Source organism: Salmo salar, chromosome ssa06 (genome assembly GCF_905237065.1).
Source record: "Salmo salar chromosome ssa06, Ssal_v3.1, whole genome shotgun sequence".
Taxonomy (NCBI): domain Eukaryota; kingdom Metazoa; phylum Chordata; class Actinopteri; order Salmoniformes; family Salmonidae; genus Salmo; species Salmo salar.
This window is the reverse complement of record NC_059447.1, coordinates 25,780,862-25,797,295: the sequence shown is the minus strand read 5'-3', so window position 1 is coordinate 25,797,295 and position 16,434 is coordinate 25,780,862. Positions and strand designations below refer to the sequence as shown.

The 16,434-nt window shown below is 44.7% G+C and overlaps 1 protein-coding gene across 2 annotated transcripts; it reads left to right on the top strand.

Annotated features, from left to right (window-relative positions):
• The first annotated feature begins 664 nt into the window (after window positions 1–664).
• LOC106606789 (nucleus accumbens-associated protein 1) lies at window positions 665–15,593 on the top strand. 2 transcript variants are annotated; one of them, XM_014203146.2, is made up of 8 exons: window positions 665–857; window positions 7,778–7,930; window positions 8,313–8,570; window positions 10,403–11,024; window positions 11,152–11,322; window positions 13,756–13,861; window positions 14,062–14,159; window positions 14,355–15,593. In XM_014203146.2, the coding sequence occupies exons 2-8, from the start codon at window positions 7,805–7,807 to the stop codon at window positions 14,645–14,647; spliced, it is 1,674 nt and encodes a 557-aa protein (XP_014058621.1). In that variant the 5' UTR covers window positions 665–857; window positions 7,778–7,804; the 3' UTR covers window positions 14,648–15,593. The 2 variants fall into 2 exon arrangements, with proteins under 2 accessions (XP_014058621.1, XP_014058622.1); XM_014203147.2 differs by lacking the exon at window positions 665–857 and adding an exon at window positions 1,349–2,034.
• The last annotated feature ends 841 nt before the right edge of the window (window positions 15,594–16,434 follow it).

The following is a 16,434-nucleotide window of genomic DNA, read 5'->3' as shown; positions in this document are numbered from 1 at the left end:
TGATTGACTTTAAAATATTAAATAATCATTAACTTTACATTAGCCGAACACAAATACAGTTATTTACTCAGTAACTTAATATTTGTTAACAGTACTCAAAAACATGAAATTATATGAAATCTTATTGACATATGATTTAGTACCACTTTTATGATTTGAGTTCTACTGACGGTTGGAGATGTTTGAGTAGTCACTACTCATTTTCAGGAATGAGTTAGCCAGTGACTATTTAAAGTGTAGGTAGCCTGAATATGGCTGACTGCCAATACAACTATCGGGGATGAACCACCCAAAAAATATATATATTCCCCATGACATAGCCTACATAGGCTATAAAGCAGGTCCAACTCAGCCATGCAATGGTAGAACACAGGGCTCCATCTCTCTCTAAGCAAAATATGTTTGTATTTGATTCCCCGTTATTTGCAGGCATGATTATTTATTCTTTGCACGCACTGGGTTCACCTAAATGAATGTAGTCTAGACACACGCGCACAGCTTACTTTCCCATTTCTATCTCACACACAGCACAGGGAGAAGGGAGAGAGGCGGTTTCCTGCACGCTGCTGTGCCAATGCGCAAACACATCACGCCGTGGGATAGGTCTCCCCAAATTGAGGCTGTGCTTGAGACGATCATGCGATTGAATGATGAGCGCGTCATGCTTGTCTTTCTGGTCTGCGCGATCGGTGACTCGGCGCTCCGCAATCCCCTGGGACACTGTTCCGCCCTCGATAGCTCTGCTATCGGCGTCTCGCCATTGCTCACAACGAATGGCTGCCTGTAGCAAGAGAGTGCGGGGAGAGGGCTATCGAATCCTCCATTGAAACGCTTTGCATCAGTTTCCCAGCTAGGGGGTGAGTATCTGCTGGAGAATGAGGATGTCTGTTGGGGTCGTACGAGGATGCAGGGGCGGTGGGCGATGACGCCGGGGCTAGACCGGTGTCCCTAGTTGGCACCGCGGTTTGGGGCAGATATCAGATGGGTTCGGAATGTTTCGTGGGGGTAAACTATTGTTTTGAGAAAGGTGTGTGATGGGGGATGGGTTGGTAAGAGGATGGCACCATCACAAACTTTAAACACCTCACCGGCTTGCGGCTTCCGAGCCCCACATGCCTTTGTGGCTACTTTCTCCTAGGCATATGATCAAAAACTTTTTACAGTGCACGATCAAATATTTTTATGTACCGTCACAATTGTAAGAATTTACGTGAGCTAAACGATTAAAATAATTGTAAGTTTCAGACACAAATATTTTGGCCATCTATCACATTGGTGAGAAGTGGTTAAATAGATGTCTTGTCTACCGACTTGGAACCCCCCTGTTCTGTGCCGCACTGGTTCCGTCTGGCTCGCCCTCAGCTGCTGCGTGTCCTGAGATGACCTGTTGATGTCGGTAAAATGGAGTATAGCAGTGGGAGTCATTTCCCCATCCCAAAAATATTTCAATAAATACGATTTTGAATCGATAGCTGACACCGTGTGACAACTGTCAACCTCATAGATACAGTTTGTGACAATCGGTTGTTTTTAATTCGTGGGTAATCGCGGAAGCAGCGGATACTGTGCGGTTGTCTGAGTGCATGAGGTGGATGGTGCGCTGGAGCGAACCCAAAATATTTTAGCAGTGCTATGTTAGCTTGCTAGTTTAGCTAGCTTAGCTAGTCCTGACAGGCACCCGATTCACAGGCCTGCGGATGGGATGCGTATATTGCAATGAAAGACGGGACTAAAAGGGAAAGATGTGGACCTTTTCAAACTGATTAAAGTTCGTTATTATATCCGTATACTTTTTTGACAGCTGGCAAACGCCGTGGCGCTCCTTGGATCGCGTGTTGCTGCATTCACTGCCATTCTCTGTCGCCCCCCGGCCCGTGCCAGTGGAGCACTCCGAGCGGGCAGACTGGCACACGGCGCGGCGGTCACCTCGGTACACAGACAGCTATCGCCGCGGTTTGATCTTGCATCCTGGTCAAAACGCAACTCACGGGAGATACAATTTGTAGCTAGTAACAGCTAGCTATCACTTAAGAGGTTTGCTTTGAACTGTTTAATTGAATTGGTATTTAATGAATGTGGTTCGGGAACAGTTTTCGATGTGATCAATTTAAGCATGCCTATATCAATTTGCATGCTAATCGAATTCATTGAAACGATGAACAATGTATTTCAATGATGGTCAGTAGCCCTTCAAGAAGAAAAGTAAACATTGAATTGATAGTTACATTGTGTGTAGGCAACATTTTATAGCAGGCAAGCTATATCCTTACAGTAGACATGGGGTTTGAAACCAGGAAATGCCTATAAAATAGTTGTGCCAGCACCTTATTTTTTTTTACCCTTATTTTACCAGGTAAATTTACTGAACCCATTCTAATTTAAAGCAACGAGGAGGAGGGGGGATGAATGTGCCAATTGAAAGCTGGTGATGATTAGGACCAGTTTGTAAATGTATCCAGGACACCGGGGTTAACATAACACCCATACTCTTACAATAAGTGCCATGGGATCTTTAGTGACCACAGAGAGTCAGGCCACATGCTTAATGTCCCATCCAAAAGACGTCACCCTACACAGGGCAATGTCACCAATCACTGCCCTGGGGCATTGGGATCTCCTTCGACCAGAGGCAGTAGCGCCCCCTACTCGTGTGGCTCAGTTGGTAGAGCATGGTGTTTGCAACGCCAGGGTTGTGGGTTCGTTTCCCACGGGGGACCAGTACGGAGAGAAAAAAAGAAATGTATGCATTCACTACTGTAAATCGCTCTGGATAAGAGCGTTTCTAAATGACTAAAATGTAAAATGTACTCCCATCCAGGGACTGTCCAGGACCTTGCTTAGCCTCAGAGGCAAGCCAACAGTGGGATGCAGGGTGGTATGCTGCTGGCCACCACCCATGCAACCCTCTCTAATAATCTGTAAGGCAATCTAAATGAATTTAGCAGTTGGTGTTTTCACAGACTATAGTCTAGGAGTGTGGATAAACTGGAAAATATTTTTACTTTCTATAAGATCACAAATATGTTGGTCCTTGGTCCATCACAACATCACATAAGCTGTGGCTGCATTTTAAATGCTGGCAAAACATTCTTGAGGCTCCTGTGAAAAGACAGGCTCTTATGTTGACACTGTGTGACCTAGTTTTGTGACTGACTCCACTGCCCGGTATGAGATGTGAGGCAGTGTGTTACCTGAACTTCTCCTCCTCTGCCCTCTAACCTGGCTGCTGTGCCTGACATGACCCCTTTGCTGGGCACAGCCCTTGTTCAGGCCCCTCTCCTGGCCCCTCTCCTACCCTCCTTGGTCGCTCTCTCAGTGCAAACTCTGCAAACACACCCAGGCTTTATTCTATTCTGTGTGTGTGTCCTGCCAAACTGTAAACAGGCAGTATTGTTTAGTGTGTGTGTGTGAATGTGTGTGTGTTTGTTTGCGTTGGTGTGTGTGAGTGCGCATCTGTGTTTTTGCGAGAGGGCATGAGAGAGAGGGATGGAGACAAATACAGTGTTTCTTTTACCAGTGTGGCTGGCTGGATCCCAAAACAAGGCTTATATGTTGGGCTGCTTACTTCACCTTTAATATGTTAGTCAGACTTCTTGTGAATCTTGTGTTTCACTAGGTGAGAAGATTCTGTCTGTCTGTCTGTTAATGCTGCCACATAGTATCCACCCCGTCAATGGCAGATTTTGTGTGTGTGTGTGTGTGTGTGTGTAGTCTATAAGCGGGTGACTGCGTGTGACTGCATGTGTAGGTGCATAGATGCATGCTAGAACATGCATGTGTAATGGATGCAATAATAGCCTATAGCATCAGTTAGCGAATCAGATGCTTTTATGAAAAGTGACTAGTTGACAGTGACACATTCAGTATGGGTGGCCCGCTGCCCGTGCAGGAATCAAACTAGAGGTCGACCGATTATGATTTTTCAACGCCGATACCGATTATTGGAAGACCGAAAAGCCGATACCGATTAATCGGACGATTTTATTTATTTATTTGTAATAATGACAATTACAACAATACTGAATGAACACTTATTTTAACTTAATATAATACATCAATAAAATCAATTTAGCCTCAAATAAATAATGAAACATGTTCAATTTGGTTTAAATTATGCAAAAACAAAATGTTGGAGAGGAAAGTAAAAGTGCAATATGTGCCATGTAAAAAAGCTAACGTTTAAGTTCCTTGCTCAGAACATGAGAACATATGAAAGTTGGTGGTTCCTTTTAACATGATTCTTCAATATTCCCAGGTAAGATGTTTTAGGTTGTAGATATTATAGGAATTATAGGACTATTTCTCTCTATACGATTTGTATTTCATATACCTTTGGCTATTGGATGTTCTTAGAGGCACTTTAGTCTTGCCAGTGTAACAGTATAGCTTCCGTCCCTCTCCTCGCTCCTACCTGGGCTCGAACCAGGAACACATCGACAACAGCCACCCTCGAAGCAGCGTTACCCACGTAGAGGAAGGGGAAACAACTACTCCAAGTCTCAGAGCGAGTGACGTTTGAAACGCTATTAGCACGCACCTAGCTAACTAGCGAGCCATTTCACATCGGTTACACCAGCCTAATCTCGGGAGTTGACAGGCTTGAAGTCATAAACAGCGCAATGCTTGAAGCATTGCGAAGAGCTGATGGCAAAACGCACGAAAGTGCTATTTTGAATGAATGCTTACGAGCCTGCTGGTGCCTACCACCGCTCAGTCAGACTGCTCTATCAAATCATAGACTTAATTATAACATAATAACACACCGAAATACGAGCCTTAGGTCATTAATATGGTCGAATCCGGAAACTATCATCTCGAAAACAAAACGTTATTCCTGTTACATTGCTCAATCTTCAATGTTATGTCATAATTACGTACAATTCTGGCAAATTAGTTCGCAACGAGCCAGGCGACCCAAACTGTTGCATATACACTGACTTTGCGTGCAATGAAAGCAAAATGACACAATTTCACCTGGTTAATATTGCCTGCTAACCTGGATTTCTTTTAGCTAAATATGCAGGCTTAAAAATATATACTTGTGTATTGATTTTAAGAAAGGCATTGATGTTTATGGTTGGAGCAACGTGTACCTAAGCAATTATATGCAACGCAGGACAGGCTAGATAAACTAGTAATATCATCAACCATGTGTAGTTAACTAGTGATTATGATTGATTGATTGTTTTTTTATAAGATAAGTTTAATGCTAGCTAGCAACTTACCTTAGCTTCTTACTGCATTCACGTAACCTCATGGAGTGCAATGTAAAGCAGGTGGTTAGAGTGTTGGACTAGGTTGCAAGATTGAATCCCTGAGCTGACAAGGTAAAAATCTGTCGTTCTGCCCCTGAACAAGGCAGTTAACCCACCGTTCCTAGGCCGTCATTGAAAATAAGAATGTGTTCTTAACTGACTTGCCTAGTTAAATAAAGGTCTAAAAAAAATATTTAAAAAATCGGCGTCCAAAAATACAGATTTCCAATTGTTATGAAAACTTGAAATCGGCCCTAATTAATCGTCCATTCCGATTAATCGGTCAACCTCTAAATCAAACCCCCAACAATGCTGGTGTAGCCAGCACCATGCAGTGGAACCGCTATATGTGACAGTGCTTATAAGCTGATAGCTGGAATTCTGTTTGGGGTACTGATTCATAGACGATAAAACGTTGATGTGACAGTACTGCTTCTCTGTTGTCTGTGCTGTTTATGGTTGTTATGGGGTCAGCTGAGGTGGATGTTTGTGCTGTTTATGGTTGTTATGGGGTCAGCTGAGGTGGATGTCTGTGCTGTTTATGGTTGTTATGGGGTCAGCTGAGGTGGATGTCTGTGCTGTTTATGGTTGTTATGGGGTCAGCTGAGGTGGATGTCTGTGCTGTTTATGGTTGTTATGGGGTCAGCTGAGGTGGATGTCTGTGCTGTTTATGGTTGTTATGGGGTCAGCTGAGGTGGATGTCTGTGCTGTTTATGGTTGTTATGGGGTTAGCTGAGGTGGATGTCTGTGCTGAGCTTCAGAGATAGTGGGAGGGGAGAGGTGGCGCTTACACTGAACCTTTTAAGGGTGCATCTAATAGTCCAGAGTGGCTCACTGTCTTTGTCTCCTCCTCTTCATCCACACACGCCATTCTATATGATGTTGTCAAGAGGAATGACAGACCTTTCATTTCTGTGGACTTTTGAGCATAGGCCTATCAAATATTAGAGGGCTGCAGGTTTAGGTTGTTGTATGTTTGAGAGAATAGGTTATGGGCAATTCAAACAAACCCACATTGTAGTACTGTAGCAGTAGGACATTTACACAGATGTAAACACACATTTTACAATCAAATAACATCATTGAATTGGTTTTAGACAGTTTTAGGCCTATATAAATAGCAGATAGAAGTGATATGCTTTAACTTTTCAGAATAAGATGTGTGTGTGTGTATGGGCATTGACATTTGCTACATATGGATAAGTAGGCTTTTTCAAATAGTATTTTAAGGGTCTCCTTTCTGCTCAAAACACACTGTAAAATGGTTTACTTTGTCTGAATGACAAATGAAAGCGTTAGGTTCACTTCAGTTGCTTCCAAATGGGTATCATCACTAAACATGTTTCATCCATTGGAGGGTGCTGTCCGCTAGTGTTAAGGTCAGAGTTGAGCTGATAGGATTTCCTCTCTCTATGATGGGTGCTATGGTTGTGCTTTATTTTACAGCCCTCTATTTACCTGGTGTCCTTAGAAATGAGATGGTAATAATAGTTACATTACTTGATAATTAGGCCCTCATTCTTAGTGGTTTCTCATTGATTGATTGTAACATGCACCACTAGTACCATGTTACTTGTTATAGTGAACAAAAATATTACCTCAACAATTTCAAAGATTTTACTGAGTTATATAAGGAAATCAGTCAATTGAAATAAATGAATTAGGCCCTAATCTATGGAATTCACATGACTGGGCAGGGGTGCAACCATGGGTGGGCCTTGGAGGGCATTGGCCCACCCACTGGCGAGCCAGGCCCAGCCAATCAGTTTTTCCCCACAACATGGCTTTATTACACACAGAAATACTCCTCAGTTTCATCAGCTGTCCAGGTGGCTGGTCTCAGACAATCCCGCAGGTAAAGAAGCCAGATGTGGAGGTCCTGGGCTGGCGTGGTTACACGTGGTTGTAAGGCTGGTTGGACGTACTGCTAAATTCTCTGAAACGACGTTGGAGACCGCTTATGGTAGAGAAATGAACATTTAATTATCTGGCAACAGCTCTGGTGGACATTCCTGCATTCAACATGCCAATTGCCCACTCCCTCCAAACTTGAGACATCTGTGGCATTGTGTTGTGTGACAAAACTGCACATTTTAAATTGCCTTTTATTGTCCCCAGCACAAGGTGCAACGGTGTAATGGTCATGCTGTTTAATCAGCTTCTTGATATGCCACAACTGTCAGGTGAATGGATTATCTTGGCAAAGGAGAAATGCTCACTAAAAGAGACATACAAAAATGATGCACATTTGAGAGAAATAAGCTTTTTGTAACTATGGAACATTCCTGGGATTTTTTATTTCAGCTCATGAAACATGGGACCAACACTTTACATGTTACATTTATATTTTTGTTCAGTGTAGTTACCAATGGTGTTGGTATCCATGATATAGGTTAAGTACAGGGCATTACTGTTTGTTGCTTCATTAGGTCGGGGACAAACGGGTCAGCCTCATGCAGAAGATTGGTAACTGATTTAATTGGCTCTTTTAAAATATGTTGCTGATATCTCTCTCCCTCCAGACCCTGTGGTGGTGTGCGTAGCGCACCATGGCCCAGACCCTTCAGATGGCGATTCCTAACTTTGGCAACAACGTCTTGGAGTGTCTGAACGAGCAGCGTCTCCAGGGGCTCTACTGCGATGTCTCCGTGGTCGTCAAGGGACACGCCTTCAAGGTGGGATATTACTGTGTGAATTGCATAGATTGTGTACTATAATGTACATTTATTTTTTTAAGTGTTCTGATGTGCAATACCAATTATTTATCTATCAGTCTATCCCGGCGGTATTGGCTTGATTTTTTTTATGAGTTTATTATCCCGTTGCCCTTCATGACTTGCCATTATTGGTCAACAATTTTGATGTTAGAAAAAGAACAGAGAAAATTGAATCACTGAATGAAAGCCGCCCTCAATTATCAGAATCATGACATTTTGCACCTCCCAAAAGATCAACCACACAGTTTTAAAATAAATGTATCATTCAAACAAAGGAAACATTCCTTATATAACTCATAACTCTATAGTATCTTCTTACTCCTCCCTCCTTCTCCTCCAGGCTCACCGTGCTGTGCTTGCGGCCAGCAGCTCTTACTTCCGGGACCTGTTCAGCACTGGGGGAGGCAGCGGCTCCAAGACCCCCACAGTGGTGGAGCTCCCCCCGGCCGTCCAGCCCCAGAGCTTCCAGCAGATCCTGGCCTTCTGCTACACAGGCCGCCTCAGCATGACAGTGGGAGACCAGTTCCTCCTCATGTACACCGCAGGCTTCCTGCAGATCCAGCAGATCATGGAGAAGGGCACAGAGTTCTTCCTCAAGGTATTAATACATGGGTTTGTATAGCCTTTTTAACAACCCAAGCATGTTAAAAGGAAAACTCCACCCAAAAATGATATTTTGGTATTTGTTTCATTAGTCCATTGTTGATATAGTCCAAAAATGTTTTGCATGTCAGCAATCAAGTTTTCAAGATATATAACTTTCAAAATACAGAAATACAGACTTTATGATGCATTTTGCATCATGTGATACCGGCTGCAAAACATTTGACCAAAGTATTGTTTGTGGGAGGAGTTTTCCTTTAAGGTTGAGGTGGATAGGAGGTCTCCTTCAAAGGGGAGGCTTGTCCTGCATCACAATCACACACAGTGACCACAGGTTGTGTCGTTATGCTGTGCTCTTTATTCAGAGGTCTTAGAATGATACACACATACATACCAGGGTTTCTGTTAGCCTGTAATAGCTTGCTTTTGTCCGTATAAAAAAATGCAGATAAATAAGATTTGCGTCGGCTAACTGCTAGGGAGAAGAGAAAATCCCATTGCGAAATAATGCTTTTTAGCCTATTTATTGATGGAAATACATTTGACTGGTCATGCTTATCGGTCTATTGGGTAATCTGCATAATTTAGTGGAAGTAAATTGGTACGTGTGTACAGTATATTTTGTATGTACAGTATCTTAAAATACGAGGTCAAATTATTACGTTGGCGCTCTGGAAAGAGGCCGGATTTCCTGAGTTGGAATTCCGAGTTGGATGACTGTTCAAAACTTTTTTCCTAGTCAGAGCTTGTTTTTTCCCCAGTTCCCAGTTGTCTTGAACGCACTGAAGTCAGAAGTGAGAGATTTCCCAGTTGCTTTGAACGCTGCATCAAACGGCAACAGAAGGCAGGCTTCATCAGTGTGTCACACACCGCTTTGCAATGAGCTGGAGGCAGTATGCATTTTGAAAACATATACTTAATTGTTTGAAACCTGAACGTTTTAATACACATTGAGGCATGTCTTACGTTGCTTCAAAGTAACCTGTTAGATCTCCTCTCGTTCTAAATTTAGAACGGATATTTTCATCTGTTACATGAAACCGCTCACGTGTAGTGCCCTTTTGATAATGGTGTTTTCCTGCTAATTGTGGTATGGAATGAACATTTGTGCATAGCCTACTGCCTTGTGCACATTGCTACGCTTATAATGTGAAGAAATAATAGTTTATCGACATTTTAAGCTAAACGTTCTGATCTGTTGCATCAGCCTCATTGCGTTTTATGTAGCTTAGAGCCCAAATTCATCAGTAGGCCTATCGGTCCACAACTGGCCCAGAGTCTGTTTGAAATGGGCAATTTATTCTCAACAAGCTGACCAATAGAATAGGTAGCTAAACATTTCTACTATAGTAGATTGACATAGGCTAGTGATTTTGCTGTTTGTTACTCATCTTGTTGGATGAGGAAAAATAAATGTGTTTGAAGTGCACATCAGAATGCGTTAAGAAGCACCGCACATCGTTGCATCCTGGACTTGCATGTTCTGTTAATATGAATGACCATATTCTAAATGTGATTGCTGTCATTCTGAGCACCGTGGGTGGACTCCCTAATCACGCTATGCACCAAATGCAAATGTGCCCGGTAAATTTCTTAAATGTCCGGTAAATTAAAATGTTGCTGATCAAGTGTCCGGCACCACATGTTCAGAAACCCTGATACATGTTTATCAGAACTCTACCAGGCGTTTCCAGAGCGACAGTACTCTCAATTGAGATGCGTAAACAACCACTTATCACAATCATTGCAAGTATTTGCATATACAGTGTATTTATATTTCCATAATAAACTATTGATAAATGTATTCTCTCCATATTCCTCCTCCAGGTTTCCTCGCCCAGCTGTGACTCCCAGGGCCTGCAGGCCGAGGAGGCTCCGCTCTCCGAACCCCAGAGCCCTGTCACTCAAACCGTTGCCGCGGGGACTGGCAGTCGCCCCGCCTCCTGCCTTACCCCCCTCCCCCTCGTGTCGCGGGTGAAGACAGAGCAGCAGGGCAACCAATCAGAAGCCTCGCCCTACTCGGTGGTGTGCACCCCTGTGGCCAAGCGCTTGTGGGAGGGCGGCAGCAGCCGAGACGGGGGCGGAGGGGGCTCATGCGGAGGCGGGTCCAGGAAGGCCGCCCGCTTTTCCCAGGAGTCCGTGCGAGGGAGTGCCATCCAGAGCTCGGGGGCGCTGACACTGGCCATGGGGATGGGCGCCAGCGGGGCGGGGATAGGCACAGGGGTCGGGGGTCACGGCAGCGGGTCCAACGGGAGTGTGGTCTCCATGGGCAACGTGGCATCGGAGGGCGCCAGCCCGGGCACGATGAGCGCCTACACCAGTGACTCGCCTATCAGTTACCATGACGAGGAGGAAGAGGAGGAGGTGACGGAGGAGCAGACAGAGGAGCAGTACAGGCAGATCTGTAACATGTACACCATGTACAGCATGCTCAACGTGGGCGCCGCAGGTACCGACGTGTGTGTGTGTGTGTGTGTGTGTGTGTGTGTGTGTGTGTGTGTGTGTGTGTGTGTGTGTGTGTGTGTGTAACAGGTCAGACCAGACAGATCTAACACATGTCTTTCTCCCACTGGTAGCTGGTGAGCGTGTGGAGGCCCTGCCGGACCACTCAGAGACCCGGGGTCGTATGCGCGGTCGCCAGGACCTGTCGTCTCTCCCCGCTGAGCTCATCACACAGATAGGCAACCGCTGCCACCCCAAACTATACGAGGAGGGGGACCCCGCAGAGAAACTGGAGCTTGTCTCAGGTCAGTGTGTGTTATGTGTGTGTGTGGATCCATTCTGTCATTTCAGAACTGGAGTAGGAGAAGGGTCAGAGAAGGGTCTAGGGACCGAAGTGGAATGTGGCCTTGTTAAAGATGTGCTATCTTAATTTGAACAGCAGGAAACTAATCCTGCAGCAACAGGAAATGTGAATTATTATGAGGATTATAATGAATGGACATGTTGTAGGGGTTGATAGATTTTTTGTTAGGGCAAATCAAGTCTGAAATGTTAAAATGGAAGCCTTTTTTAAACCTTGAATACACAAGTTTGCATTTTCTCTGCAGCAACAGAGTGATCAAATGAAGATAGTACACCGCTTATACCCTGAGTGTAGAAAACATTAAGAACACCTGCTCTTTCAATGATAGACTGACCAGGTGAAAGCTATGATCCCTTATTGATGTCACTTGTTAAATCCACTTCAATCAGTGTAGATGAAGGGGTGGAGACGGGTTAAACAAGTATTTTTAAGCCTTGAGGCATGGATTGTGTATGTGTGCCATTCAGAGCGTGAATGGGCAAGACAAAATATTGAAGTGCCTTTGAACAGGGTATGGTAGTAGGTGCCAGGGGCACCGGTTTGGGTCAAGAACTGCAACGCTGCTTGGTTTTTCATGCTCAACAGTTTCCTGTGTCTATCGAGAATGGTCCACCACCCAACGTGACTCAACTCTGGGAAGCATTGGAGTCAACATGGGCCACCATCCCTGTGGAACACTTTTGACCCCTTGTAGAGTCCATGCCCCAACGAATTGAGGCTGTTCTGAGGGCAAAAGGGGGGTTGCAACTCCATATTTGGAAGGTGTTCATAATGTTTGGCACTCTTAGTGTATACTATACACACACTGTATAGTCTACTGTAGTAGTTGTCCTTAATGACTAGTGAAATGGGACGTGGCCTGGTTCTGCACTACACTGAGAGTGGTCCTTACATGACTAGTGAAATGGGACGTGGCCTGGTTCTACAGGACACTGAGAGTGGTCCTTACATGACTAGTGAAATGGGACGTGGCCTGGTTCTACAGGACACTGAGAGTGGTCCTTACATGACTAGTGAAATGGGACGTGGCCTGGTTCTACACTACACTGAGAGTGGTCCTTACATGACTAGTGAAATGGGACGTGGCCTGGTTCTACAGGACACTGAGAGTGGTCCTTACATGACTAGTGAAATGGGACGTGGCCTGGTTCTACACTACACTGAGAGTGGTCCTTACATGACTAGTGAAATGGGACGTGGCCTGGTTCTACAGGACACTGAGAGTGGTCCTTACATGACTAGTGAAATGGGACGTGGCCTGGTTCTACACGACACTGAGAGTGGTCCTTACATGACTAGTGAAATGGGACGTGGCCTGGTTCTACACTACACTGAGAGTGGTCCTTACTGTGAGATGACTGTATGTAAGAGATGAGGCATGTGTCAGTGTGGTTAATATTAGCCAAGTCAAGGCCTCTGGGAACATGCCTATGTAACGTTCTACTGCCACCTTGTCCAGGAGTGTACTGTCAGGCTACATGTGGACTACAGTCAAGTATTCCCATTTGTTTGGCCTGCTGCTTGTTTGTTTATTGTGCAGAGTCAGTCCCAGGATGTGTGTCTGAAGCAGGACGTGTCTGTGTGTGTTTTACAGATAGTGTGTGTGGTGTATGAGGGTATATCCAGGTTTGTGTGTGTTTTACAGATGGTGTATGAGGGGTATATCCAAGTTTGTGTGTGTAAACAGGATGTGTCTGTGTGTGTTTTACAGATGGTGTGTGTGGTGTATGAGGGGTATATCCAGGTTTGTGTGTGTTTTACAGATGGTGTATGTGGTGTATGAGGGGTATATCCAGGTTTCTATGTGTTTTACAGATGGTGTGTGTGGTGTATGAGGGGTATATCCAGGTTTGTGTGTGTTTTACAGATGGTGTGTGTGGTGTATGAGGGGTATATCCAGGTTTGTGTGTGTAAACAGGATGTGTCTGTGTGTGTTTTACAGATGGTGTGTGTGGTGTATGAGGGGTATATCCAGGTTTGTGTGTGTTTTACAGATGGTGTATGTGGTGTATGAGGGGTATATCCAGGTTTCTATGTGTTTTACAGATGGTGTGTGTGGTGTATGAGGGGTATATCCAGGTTTGTGTGTGTTTTACAGATGGTGTGTGTGGTGTATGAGGGGTATATCCAGGTTTGTGTGTGTAAACAGGATGTGTCTGTGTGTGTTTTACAGATGGTGTGTGTGGTGTATGAGGGGTATATCCAGGTTTCTGTGTGTTTTACAGATGGTGTGTGTGGTGTATGAGGGGTATATCCAGGTTTGTGTGTGTGTAGAAATTCAATAGGGGTAGTGTCTGGAGTAGTCCATGGTAACACTGTTCTGTGTGTTTGTTTTTTGATGTTGATTCTCACTAATGTGTGTGTGTGTCTGCAGGTACGTGTGTGTTCATATCTCGAGCCCAGCTGATGAACTGTCATGTCAGTGCAGGGACCAGACACAAGGTGTTGCTCAGGAGGCTGCTGGCTGCCTTCTTCGACAGGTTAGTGTGTGTCTCTCTCTCACATCTGACGTGTGTGTGTGTGTGTGTGTGTGTGTGTGTGTGTGTGTGTGTGTGTGTGTGTGTGTGTGTGTGTGTGTTTATACGTCTGACGTGTGTGTGCCTGCCTGCCAGTGTGTGTGTTAACAGTTGATGGATGTCTGTATGTTTATAAAGGTATCATTATACTCTCTCCCTGTCAGGAATACTCTGGCTAACAGCTGTGGAACAGGAATCCGCTCCTCCACTAACGACCCCAGCCGCAAGCCCCTGGACAACAGAGTGTTGCACGCAGTCAAATGTGAGTGTTTCACTTAAACACAAGTGCCTTTTTGTTAGTACAAATGGACGGCTGATTTATGATTAGGCTCATCAATCCTAATTCTCTGGTCTTTTCCTCTTTTCTCTCTTATTCTCTCTCTATTCCCCTCCTTCCCTTCCTCCCTGATTCCTTCCTCCTCTCTCTCTCTCCTCCCTCCCTCCTTCCCTCAATCAGTCTACAGCCAGAACTTCGCCACGAGCTTCAAGGAGAGCGAGATGAACGCCATCGCGGCGGACATGTGCACCAACGCCCGCCGTGTCGTCCGCAAGAGCTGGATCCCCAAGCTGAAGCTGCTCATGGCCGAGGGCGACGCGTACTCCGCCTTCCTCCCTGACGCCAAGATGGAGGCCGACGCACTAGGGGCGGAGCCAGGCTTTGAACCCAACTCACTGGAGGGCGCCGAGACGGGTGTCTCGTCCGGCGAGTCGCTGCAGGGGGTGGGCAGCGACGGAGGCACTTTGTTTTAGATGGGGAGGTGGAGTACAGAAGTGTTTAGAAGACGATGATGATGATGATGAATACCTATATTTCCCTGTACTCCCCTCTTTCTTCTCCTCTGGTGGTGTGGCCCATCCCCCTGACCCTTTGGCCTTTTGATCCTCCACCTTCGACATGTGACTCTGAAACGTTGCTAGGGGAAACAGGGGTTGTTACCAGGATGTTAACCAGGAAGTTATGCTTTAATTTTTAAAGCGAGAGTCCAAGCAATCGTAACTTCCGATATGGTTTCTGCTGTATGTTAGTATGGGGGTAGAGAAAGGGTGATGGGTTTGTGGGGATGCAGTATTTTCTTTATTTTTTAATATTTTTTTTAACCAAATTCCTGCCTCTCCATATCAAAACACATTCCCCTGGTTTTGAATGTAGATGTCAGCAGCATTGCACAATGTCAGTCTGAACGATTGTATCCCAACCGCTTGAGGAAAAACAAACCGACAGAAAGATAACTACTCTATGGATATGAGAGAGACTGTAGTTTCTCTCTAGAATGAGAGAAAAGGGGGAGAGAGGGAGCGATAGATAGACCCCTACTCCACCAGTCCTCCAACCCCACACCCTTCTGTGACCAGAACAAAATGATTATGTCCTCAGTTTTAATGTACTGTCTCTCTTCTTGTAGCTTTTATGATCACAGCTGGTTTCTCTGTAACATGCGATGGATCCAGAGATGAGGACTACAGGTTGTACCATAATTGTAAAGAAATCCAAGGGGAACAGAGAAAGACGGCCATATTTTTTTGAATATGTATTTATACAACCGTGGGTGTGTACAGAGAGAAAGAGAGGGATTGGTTTTAAATCTCTGTTGATTTATTGTATTTTGAACAGCTGTTTTTGCAAAGAAAGTCATGCTCCGAAAAAATAAGATTTAAAAGCAAATAAATAAGTGCTATTTTTTGCATAAAAATATGGTATTGATCAAGTGGTCAGAGAAGTCTTAAAGTAGGGCCTTTTGAGTTTTTTGTTTTGACAAACTATTGAACTGAAAAATATCTGTTTTTAAGACAGAACTGGGCACTTTCTACCTGCGGCAATCCAATATAGCTTATTATCTTATTCTTGTCCTTTTTCTCTATGGAAATTGTCAAGGAAGCCTACCTATGTGGCTGTTGACAACGATGACTGACTATGTTATGCTTGCTAGCGACGTTACTATGCTAGCTAAACTGCTTACTCAAATCACAGCTAAATGTAAAAATGCACAGCTTGAATCAACTGGTTGACTGCTGCAACTATCGTGCTAGCTAGCTAACCCCTCCTCTGGTGGTTAGCGACGTGCTCCGAAGCAGACTACTGACATTATTACACATCATGAGGTGGTGATTCAATGACCGGAAAACATTTGGAATAATGGAATGTGCCTTTTTTAATCGACATGGATATGCAGGGGTGGGTCCTGCTTATGTTGATGTTGGGAAGGAGGGAGTAGAACGGGGTTTAAAAGGTGGTAGGTCGTTCAGCTTGAGACAGAGTTGTAACACACACGTGTCCCAAAGAGAGATGGGGTGAGGCCAGGGGGACTGGCATTCCGGTGGAGTGTGTTGGTGTGTTTTAAACAGTCTCCTGTATGTGCGAGAGCAAGCATTTGTGTTCATTCCTTGAATGTTACTGAAAAGCATATTTGTTCCTGTGCGATTGATGTGTGTGAGTGTGCTTTAGGTGGATGTGCGTGTGTGAGTGAGTGTGCTTTTATGTGTGTGTGTCCTCCACCTGGTAGTGTTTTGGATTGGTTTAAGGCTCCCTCTGCTGGGAC

Bases quoted from the DNA above. Each gene is read 5' to 3' on its own strand.
- LOC106606789 (XM_014203146.2), top strand. From the start codon at position 7,805: ATGGCCCAGACCCTTCAGATGGCGATTCCTAACTTTGGCAACAACGTC. The intron at 11,025-11,151 runs GTACCGACGTGT...TCCCACTGGTAG, and splicing joins GCTCAACGTGGGCGCCGCAG to CTGGTGAGCGTGTGGAGGCC. The intron at 14,160-14,354 runs GTGAGTGTTTCA...TCCCTCAATCAG, and splicing joins AGTGTTGCACGCAGTCAAAT to TCTACAGCCAGAACTTCGCC.